This window comes from Dreissena polymorpha, chromosome 5 (assembly GCF_020536995.1).
Source record: "Dreissena polymorpha isolate Duluth1 chromosome 5, UMN_Dpol_1.0, whole genome shotgun sequence".
Lineage (NCBI taxonomy): Eukaryota > Metazoa > Mollusca > Bivalvia > Myida > Dreissenidae > Dreissena > Dreissena polymorpha.
Genome location: NC_068359.1, coordinates 38,870,106 through 38,881,558, shown reverse-complemented (window position 1 = coordinate 38,881,558; position 11,453 = coordinate 38,870,106). Strand labels below are relative to the sequence as shown.

At 36.7% G+C, this 11,453-nt stretch overlaps 1 protein-coding gene across 2 annotated transcripts in view; it reads right to left on the bottom strand.

Annotated features, from left to right (window-relative positions):
- Window positions 1-237: 237 nt before the first annotated feature.
- Window positions 238-11,453, bottom strand: part of LOC127881601 (uncharacterized) — a 132,770-nt gene continuing 121,554 nt past the window's right edge. Inside the window, exons 20-22 of one of the 2 annotated variants that reach the window (XM_052429605.1) lie at window positions 10,664-10,818; window positions 7,057-7,113; window positions 238-2,779 (exon numbers count right to left, since the gene is read on the bottom strand). In XM_052429605.1, the coding sequence (XP_052285565.1) occupies window positions 2,587-2,779; window positions 7,057-7,113; window positions 10,664-10,818 (405 nt within the window). In that variant the 3' untranslated portion in view covers window positions 238-2,586. The remainder of the gene's footprint in view (window positions 2,780-7,056; window positions 7,114-10,663; window positions 10,819-11,453) is intronic. The other variant, XM_052429606.1, reaches the window with a different exon arrangement.

Genomic DNA, 11,453 nt, shown 5'->3' with positions numbered 1-11,453 from the left:
CAGACAGACGGACGAACAGTCCAATCACTATATGCCCTCCTACTGGGGGCATAAAAAATGTAATTGTAGTTGTCATAACTCCTTTCTTTTTAAATATCCAAACACCAAAACATGAAGGTGTGCAAGTTCGCATGCTGGTTGATATGTTTGCAAAGTTTCAACTCTATAGCACCATGAGTCTTTGAGTATTATAGTAATACACAAACAAGTTTGAGATACAGGACAGACAATTGGAAATACCATATGGCCCTTTAATAAAGTGGTGTTAAAAAATAGCAAAAAGAAACATACATTTTATATACTTATTTGTAGTACACAAAATAACACAAAATTCATCTAAAAGGAAAACAAGAGGGCCATGATGGCCCTGTATCGCTCCACTGCTGAAAAAAAAGGCTGAAACAAATATTCCCGGCATGTGCAAATACTTAAATATAGGCCCTATTTAAGCACATGTACACTTTTTGACACCTGGGTCGGGTTAAATTTAACCCCGGGGCATAATTTGAGAAAACTTTGTAGAGGACTACTATATCTCACTACATACAAAATGTGGTAGCCCTAGGTCCCAGAGTTAAGGACAAGAATATTTTAAAAGTTTTCACACAATAGGCCTTATATAAGCATTTGTTCAATTTTGTGACCCTCGGGGCAGGGTCAAACTTGGTAGAGGACTATAAGATGTCAATACATACCAAATTTGGTAGCCCTAGGCCAAATGGTTATGGACAGAAAGATTTTTAAATTTTTACAAAATAAGCCCTTTATAAGCATATATACAATTTTGTGACCCCCGGGGCAGTTTCAAATTAGACCCCAGGGGCATAATTTGAACAAACTAACGAGAAAACTTTTACATGTCACTACATACCAAATTTGGTAGCCCTATGCCATACAGTTATGGACAAAAAGATTTTTAAAGTTTTCACAAAATAGGCCTTATATAAGCATATGTTCAATTTTGTGACCCTCGGGCAGGGTCAAACTTGACCCCTGGCAGGGGCATAATTTGAACAAATTTGGTAGAGGACTATAAGTTGTCACTACATACTAAATTTGATAGCCCTATCCCCAATGGATATGGACAAGAAAATTGTTTAAGTTTTCACAAAATAAGCACTTTATAAGCATATATTCAATTTTGTGACCCCCGTGGAAGTTTCAAATTGGACCCCAGGGGCATAATTTGAACAAACTAAGAAGAGAACTATTACATGTCACTACATACCAAATTTGATAGCCCTATGCCATACGGTTATGGACAATAAGATTTTTAAAGTTTTCACAACAAAGGCTTTATATAAGCATATGTTCAATTGTGTGACCCTCGGGGCAGGGTCAAACTTGACCCCAGGGACATAATTTGAACAAACTTGGTAGAGGACTATAAGATGCCACTACATACCAAATTTGGTAGCCCTAGGCCCAATGGTTATGGACGAGTAGATTTGTAAAGTTTTCACAAAGTAAACCCTATATAAGCATATGTGCAATTTTGTGACCCACGAGGCAGGGTCAAATTTGACTCCAGTGGCATAGTTTGAACAAATTTGGTAGAGGACTATTAGATGTCTCTACATACCAAATTTGATAGCCATATGCCCAATGGTTATGGACGTAAGGATTTTGAAAGTTTTCACAAAATAGGCCTTATATAAGCAAATTTTGAATTTTGTGATCCCCGGGGCAGGGTCAAATTATAATTTGAACAAATTTGAAAGAGGACTATAAGATGAACATTCCTGAGAAATTTCATCAGAATTAGACCAGTAGTTTAGGAGAAGAAGATGTTTAAAGAATAAGTTTACGCACGGACGCACACACGACGGACACAGGACCATGACATAAGCCCCGCTGGCCTCTCGCCAGTGGAGCTAAAAATACATCAACATGTTATGCGTTTACTTACTTGCTATAAAAAAAATACAAATGCAAGAAACTCTTGTCAATAATCTCTGACAATATTTCTTTAAACCATAAAAAAGAAATAAAAAATTAACATTAAAAAAATGAAAACAAAATCAACTTTTGAAATGACTAGTAGTTTTCTCACCAATAAACACTGAACTTGGTAATGTTGGTAAATGTAAACTGGTATCACAGCATTCAATCATGATAATTTATTCAAGAAAAATTCAGAAAAGAGCAACAAAGGAAGTGATATATACCTACAGAACAAATATTATTGTCAGGGAAGCAATATTTCAATAATTAATGGAGCTAGACAAAATCCTTGCTTGGTATATTTATAACCTTTGACCTTGGCCTTTCATGTTTGTTGATGGTTGTTAAGGCTCCACGGCTGTGAAGGGAATATACTAATAAACCGTTCTTAATTATGTTATACAGAACCATACAGAACCATAATGAAACAATAACTGACAAAACATGTGCAGTGGAATTCTTTTCTCCATGGATTCCAAGTTTTACACACACAAAACCTTAGCGAACAACAAAATCTGCTACTTGCATATCGGGACTATAAACTAAAACAAGAATAAAAGCACTGAAAATAATAAAATGCCTTGAAGTTTTGAACACAAGGGTGATATCACAATTACAAATGGTATTATATTCTACACAAGTTCAACCAGGAACAAAACAAATCTCCCCAGTGTTAGTTGAGCACAGGCTGGTGGTGTCACTGGGATTTGCCGATGTCTCTGTAGTGGACTCGGACAAGACTGCGAAGCCCTTCTCGACCATCTTGTCTCTGATGTTGACATCATTTTCCCCTGAAGTGTCGTACAACTCGATGGTCAATCGACCACTCCAAGAGCTGGAAGTATTTCATTAACATTTTATGCATCATCTTTACACAGTGTAGATTGCTTCGCACTCATGATTTGATTTCTACGCATCTATACAACTTACTGTGGGTTATTCGACAACAAACCATCATAGAAAAATATTATTTTGATTCTAACACGATTCTGATTGATTTGGTTCAAGCTTTAGGACGTGAACTATATTTTTCAATACTCCGCCCTTCTTAGTACAAATTTCACTATTTAGTGACGTCATTGAATTGTACAAACATATGACGTCGTTTTCATTCATAAATAATTTGCAAATGACGTCACTTTCATTGAAAACAACAATCGTAGAAACTTAATGACGTCACGTTTATTGATGCTACTGAAAAGCTGACATGCTATAAATGTTTTCTGAATTACGCTTCCTAACCAATAACATTCTTTGTAGGTGTGGTTATGCCACTTATCACCAAATATACAATTTGTTGTTTCATTACATTTATATACATGCTGCATTTATTACATTTCTTTTAGGGCGGGTTTTAGCGCGTGCATTTTACTGCAATATTTTCTTTATTTATTCGGAACTATTTTCGAAACATTAAGCTCCGCCCGTAAGTTATTGCAGAATAACCCACACTTGATTTCCTTCTTTGTCTATAGAAAACAAGTCACGTGCCGTGTTAGAATAACATATAATAGTTTCACAATAATATGAGCCCCACTCAGTGACAATGGGGCTTATTACATTAGCATAAAGTGTCACCCAGATATCGCCAAGTACTGGTTCTAGGCCCAGGAAACGGACTCGAGAGCGTTTCAATAAGCCTGAGGCTTTCGATGCAATCGAGCTAAAATAAATAGGTTTAAACTAAACAAGCTATCTGGGACATTTTACATACACAATACACCTTTTACCAAGAGCCCAACTCTTATACATGTGGTCAATTGAGATATGGAAAGGAAAACAAGTTACTTGAAGACTTCTTTTTTTATTCGTCTGATTTGAAAACTAGCTGTTTTATGTGTATGATGTAAATGGAAAAGCAGTTTGGGGGGGGGCGGGGCAGAGAGGGCAGGACAGACTTTTGTCATAGAATTAATTCCTCCACCATCATAACATTTTCAAAGAACTTGGAAGAAGTGATAAAGACCAGGCAGGGCAGGATATCGAACAAGGACAGACCTCTGCGCATTAAGTCAAAACAGAGATTATTTAGATGCAGCTTAAAAGTATCATGAGGTGGAGTCGCAGACAAAAGAACCAAAGGTCAAGGTCATAAAGTCAAACAATATTATTAGTAAAACTGACGGATACTCCCTGATTACAAAGGTACAAATACCATTTGAATGGAACAATCTGGCAATGATTACAAAGGTACAAATACCTTTTGAATGGAACAACCTGGCAATAATTACAAAGGTACAAATACCATTTGAATGGAACAACCTGGCAATGATTACAAAGGTACAAATACCATTTGAATGGAACAACCTGGCAATGATTACAAAGGTACAAATACCATTTGAATGGAACAACCTGGCAATGATTACAAAGGTTCAAATACCATTTGAATGGAACAACCTGGCAATGATTACAAAGGTACAAATACCATTTGAATGGAACAACCTGGCAATGATTACAAAGGTACAAATACCATTTGAATGGAACAACCTGGCAATGATTACAAAGGTACAAATACCATTTGAATGGAACAACCTGGCAATGATTACAAAGGTACACATACCATTTGAATGGAACAACCTGGCAATGATTACAAAGGTACAAATACCATTTGAATGGAACAACCTGGCAATGATTACAAAGGTACAAATACCATTTGAATGGAACAACCTGGCAATGATTACAAAGGTACAAATACCATTTGAATGGAACAACCTGGCAATGATTACAAAGGTAAAAATACCATTTGAATGGAACAACCTGGCAATGATTACAAAGGTACAAATACCATTTGAATGGAACAACCTGGCAATGATTACAAAGGTACAAATACCATTTGAATGGAACAACCTGGCAATGATTACAAAGGTTCAAATACCATTTGAATGGAACAACCTGGCAATGATTACAAAGGTACAAATACCATTTGAATGGAACAACCTGGCAATGATTACAAAGGTACAAATACCATTTGAATGGAACAACCTGGCAATGATTACAAAGGTACAAATACCATTTGAATGGAACAACCTGGCAATGATTACAAAGGTACACATACCATTTGAATGGAACAACCTGGCAATGATTACAAAGGTACAAATACCATTTGAATGGAACAACCTGGCAATGATTACAAAGGTACAAATACCATTTGAATGGAACAACCTGGCAATGATTACAAAGGTACAAATACCATTTGAATAGAACAACCTGGCAATGATTACAAAGGTAAAAATACCATTTGAATGGAACAACCTGGCAATATGTGCAGTTCAACCCTATGGTGATGCTATAAAGTGTTTACAAATTTAAGAGCAAGAGTTCCGAGATCTTCCACACAAATAACTAGAGCTTTGTCACAGACGTGACGTATAACCCCACATGCCGCATTGACACAGACTATTTTGCATGCTGTCTTCACAAAACAAGAGTATCTAATTTATGGCAATGTTTAAGAATTATTATGCTATTATCATTTACAGCCATTTTGACCTTTTAACTCTTGAATTTTTCACATGACACGCCGTCCAATGACTGTGAACAAAATTAATGTACAGAGTCATTTTAAAATCTCATAATGAATGACATAGTTATGTCCCGGACAAGATCATTTATTGCCATTTTTGACCTTTGAACTAAAAGTGTGACTTTGACCTTGGAGATATGGACGTAATTCTTACGTGCGACACCGTCCAATGATGGTGAACAAAAGATCCAAATGATTTTAAAATCTCACAATAAACGACATAGTTATGGCTCGGACAAGCCCATTTAATGCCATTTTTACCTTTGAACTAAAAGTGTGACCTTGACCTTGGAGATATCGACGTAATTCTTTCGCGCGACACACCGCCCAATGATGGTGAACAAATGTGCCAAGTGATTTTAAAATCTCACAATGAACGATATAGTTATGGCCCGGACAAGCTCATTTATAGCCATTTTTGACCTTTGAACTCAAAGTGTGACCTTGACCTTGGAGATATCGACGTAATTTTTCACGCGACACACCGACCAATGATGGTGAACATTTTTGCCAAATGATTTTTAAATCTCACAATGAAGAACATAGTTATGGCCCAGACAAGCTCATTTATGGCCATTTTTCACCTTTGAACTCAAAGTGTGACCTTGACCTTGGAGATATCGACGTAATTCTTTCGTGTGACACACTGTCCAATGATGGTGAACTAATGTGCCAAATGATTTTAAAATCTCACAATGAACGAGATAGTTATGGCCAGGACAAGCTCATTTATGGCCATTTTTTACCTTTGAACTCAAACTGTGACCTTGACCTTGGAGATTTGGTATTTCTTTCACGCGACACACTGTCCAATGATGGTGAACAAATGTGCCCAATGATTTTCAAATCTCACAATTAATGACATAGTTATGGCCCGGACAAGCTCATTTATGGCCATTTTTTATCTTTGAACTCAAAGTGTGACCTTGACCTTGGAGATATCGAGGTAATTCTTTGCGCGACACACCGTCCAATGATGGTGAACAAATTTGCCAAAGGATTTTAAAATCTCACAATAAATGACAAAGTTATGGCCCGAACAAGCATTTGACCTTTGAACTCCAAGTGTGACCTTGACCTTGAAGATATCAACATACTTTTTTCATACGACACATCGTCCAATGATTGTGTACCAAGTCATTTTAAAATGTAACGATAAATGACATAGTTATGGGCCGGACAAACTTTAGGTTAAAAACACACTAAGTGACCCCGTGACCTAGTTTTTGACCCGGCATGACCCATATTCAAACTTGACCTAGACATCATCTAGATACAACTTGTGACCAAGTTTGGTGAAGATCGGATGAAATTTCGGGACAGACTGACAGAACGACCAACAAAGTGACTCCTTTATAGCCCCAATTACCAATGGTAATGGCGGTATAATGAACCGCATGAACAACCTTTTATCTTATATGACAGATTAAATTTTCAGGCCATGTACTTTGCACTCCAGAAAACTCAATTATATCAAAAATGAAAATTTAAATTAGGATGGGCAAAGTGGCCTCTATATGCTGTCTCCTTTCAGGGAGCACAAGAGTCCATTTTTTTTAACCAAAATTAAGAAAAAACTTCTATGATACCTTGCTTTTATGTGAGCCACCAATGTTTTACCATCCACAAGTTCTCTGAAGTATTGCCTGGAAAAGAAAGTCAATATAAGCAAAAATTAATTTGAAATTGTACTTCTTATTACTTTTAAAGGACTAAAGTTTAACAGTTTATCAACATAATTGTTTTGTGCTTTGCCGAAAACATTTACGAAAACCTGAACTTTTTCATCGGTTTTTGTATAAGTTGCTAGCATTTTATGTTTATTTCTATCAACAATAATTTTTTTGTCGGGTTTTTGTTTTCATTGATAAAGTTCACCAGGAATAAATAAGCTGAAATGCAAACAAAACAGAGTTTTAAGCAATAGCAATTATCCAGTTAGTAGTACACATCAAATAATTGTTTCAAATAAAAGAATTTGCCCTTAAATAACTGTGTTTAATTATATCAGAATGTTTTTCCAATAAAAATAAACAAAGAGGTAGATAAAGTTTAACCTATGATTTGACAACGACAAAAATTGTGGGTTTTGAAACGATGTTAATGCACAATTACAATGGCAACTTAATACTAACATCTGGAACATCAGTTTCAAACAATCAGGAAGATTCTTTAAACAAGCGTGCCAATTAACCAAACAATATGCCCTGTTAAAGGTATGATTTACATGATATTGATAGCGGACAACAGTAATTTTGCAGATTTTGTCCAATTCAAGGGCCATAATTCAGATGTAGTTCAGGCCATCTGGCTGGTTACCTTACCTTCCTGAGATTTAATGGCCACAAACATTGTGACCAATTTTGTTGGTGACATTATTAAAACTTTTTCAGTTTAAGGAAGGAAACGGTAAATTTGGCAGATTTTGGATAATCCAAGGGACATTATCCAGAAGTGATTAAGGCGATCTAGCTGGTTAACAAAATGTTGGAGATTTTTACCAACAAATATTGTACCCAAGTTGAATGATTATCCGTTTTTAACTTTAAGAAATAATGAGCTAAAATCGTTCTGTTATCCAAACCCATGAAGCTAGGGCTCCTTCTTTTTTAAAAAGGCGCATAAAAGGCTGTTCAGTCAGCAATAAATTGGTCCCAGAAGCATGGGATTTTGGTTGGTGGTTGCCATACTGGACAGGTGCAATTTCTTAAGGACAAACCACACGAAAATTAAAAATCTTTCAGTAACAACAAGAGATGTGTTCGTCAGAAACACAATGCCCCCTATTGCGCAACTTTGAAAAAAAATAACATTTTTTTTTTTACCTTTGACCTTGAAGGATGACCTTGACCTTGAACTTCCACCACTCAAAATGTGCAGCTTCGTTAGAACGCCGCTTTTTGACCTTCGACCTTGAAGGATGACCTTGACCTTGAACTTCCACCACTCAAAATGTGCAGCTTCATGAGAATGCCGCTTTGAATTTAAATATTTATTTTTTTGACCTTTGACCTTGAAGGATGACCTTGACCTTGAACTTCCACCTCTCAAAATATGCAGCTTCATGAGATACACATGCATGCCAAATATCAAGTTGCTATCTTCAATATTGAAAAAGTTATGGCCAATGTTAAAGTTTTCGGACGGACAGACGCCTATATTTGACATTTCACCTTGAAGGATGACCTTGACCTTCACCTTTCACCAGTCAAAATGTTCAGCTCCATGAGATACACATGCATGCCAAATATCAAGTTGCTAACGTCAATAGTGAAAAAGTTATGGCCAATGTTAAAGTTTTTGGACAGACGAACAGACGCCATATATTAGACATTTGACCTTGAAGAATGACCTTGACCTTCACCTTTCACCACTCAAAATGTGCAGCTCTGTGAGATGCACATGCATGCCAAATATCAAGTTGCTATCTTCAATATTGAAAAAGTTATGGCCATTAAAGTTTCGGATGGACGGACAGACTGACTGACATACACACATACTGACATACTTACGGACAGTTCAACTGCTATATGCCACCCTACCGGGTCATAAAAACAAGAGGGCCAAGATGGCCCTAGTTCGCTCACCTGAGAGGAGTTGGTTCATTCAATCTTTACCAAACGACAAACATCCTGGGCAAGTTTCATCTTTATTGAACCAAACTCTGGCATATGGAGTGTTTTTGTTTTTGTAAGATTTGACCTGGTGACCAATATTTTGAGTTGACCCCCCTTACCAAACATCAAACTTTGCTTACAAAAATAAATATTATGACCAAGATTCATAAAATCTGAAACAAATTTGTGACCTTTAGAGTGTTTACAAGGATTTTGTATAATATAATGAAAATTTGGACAATCGAAGGGCAATAATTAGGGCATTAATTATGTGATTTTGCTCATTATCAAACTTGACTGAGATCTTTGAGCAACTTTGATAAAGAATGCTTGAGAAATGTGAATGCTAGAGTGTTTACAAACCAAATGTGGACGGGCGGACGGCGGACAAAGACCAATCCTAAAACCTCACCTGAGCAATCAGGTGAGCTAAAAAAGTGTGTTTCACCTATCTGAGTCATTTTCCAACTTGTCCAAGAAATAAATAAAACCAATGTATTACTAAGTTTCACGATGATTAGGCAAAAAATGTGACTTCTATAGTGCTCGATCACAAGGTTTCTCTCTAGTCACATTAGGAAAACTGCCCCACCCACCCTGGCAGCCATGCTTTTTGACCGATTGGGACCATTTGCGAACTCATCTGAGATATATATAAAACCAATCTTTTCACCAAGTTTCATGATGATTGGGCAAAAAATGTGACTTATAGAGTGTTCACAAGCTTTTTTTACTTTATAAATACAAGAAAACTGCCCCCCCCCCCCCCCGGCAGCCATGTTATTCAATTGACTGGAACCATTTTCGAACTCAACTCTCATATCAAGGAAACAAATGTTCTGACCAAATTACATGAAAATTGGGCCAAAAATGTGACCTCTAGAGTGTTCACATGTTTTCGCTATATACATATAGAGAAAAATGCCCCGCCCACTGGCGGCCATGTTTTTTCACCGATCTGGACCATTTTCGAATTCGTCCAAGATATCAATAAAATCAATCTTTTGACCAATTTTCATGATGATTGGGCAAAAATTGTGACTTCTAGAGTGTTTACAAGGTTTCTCTATAGCCAAATAAGGAAAACTGCCCCGCCCACTGGCGGCCATGTTTTTCAACGGACCAGAACCACTTTTGAACTCAACCACCATATCATTAAGACAAACATTTTGACAAAGTTACATGAAGATTGGGCATGAAATGTGACTCTACAGTGTTTACATTTTTCTTTCTTTTTTTTGACCTAGTGACCTAGTTTTTGACCCGGCACGACCCAGTTTCAAACTCGACCAAGATTTCATATAGCTTCTGACCAAGTTTCATGAAGATCAGACAATAAATGTGGCCTCTAGAGTGTTTACTAACAAATGTGGACGGACGGACAGACGATGGACAAAGACCGGTCACAAAAGCTCACTTGAGCAATCAGGTGAGCTAAAAAGCTGGACATAACAGCTATGGTTCTAAATTTGTCTCATCTTTGGAGCGTCTGATGGACTGATAAGGTGCAGAAAGACCTCATCAGCTTTGGAATGCACACACACACAAAGGCACATAAAGCGATATCTTTTGCCATTACACTGCGTCTTTTGACCAGGCGGCTGGTGGGGTGGGGTGGATGTTGTCAAGGAAACACTCGAGTGCCTGGAAGGGCAGGTGTAGGAACTCTGGCAGGATGTCACACAGCTCCGTCTCGGGCAGCCATTCTGTGTTGCCAAAGTCCAGGTAGAAAACCTTGAAATAGAGGAACCGGTGATATTTGTTTGAAATGGGACTTACAAATATAACAGGAAATATACAGTTGTAGTTTTTTTTCAACATTTTGGGAATGTTGTCAGGGCCCTTTGGATTGGGAAAAATCATGCCATTTTTACCAAAGTTGAGAAATTGTGTTTTTCTTGCTTACAACAAATGTTTAAACATATAAAATACAAGTGCTTGTAAAATTATATATTTGCTAATGTTTATCTCATAGAGCTGGATAGAGAGATTACACAAACTAAAAAATAAATATTATAATTTCTTTTTGGAAACTTTCAATTGAAAATTTTAGGGGTATTTTTTTTTTAGATTGGCAATGGGGCTGAAATAATTTGACAAAAAAGCTGCTATAACTTGTCACATTAGTGACAAATGCCCACCCAACAACAATATGTTGTTATATGCAGCAAGTACAAATTTAAATCAAAAGGAATAATGCATCGAGGTTAAATTATGTATTAAAAACTTCTATATACAGGTTTGATAGATGCCCAATGTGATTCTAGTTAATTATCCATTATTCATAATCCAGGGTTCAATATTTGCAGTCAATCTTGCAAATATATAAGCTAAGTAGTTTTTATTAGAAAATAAGATACAAGATATGA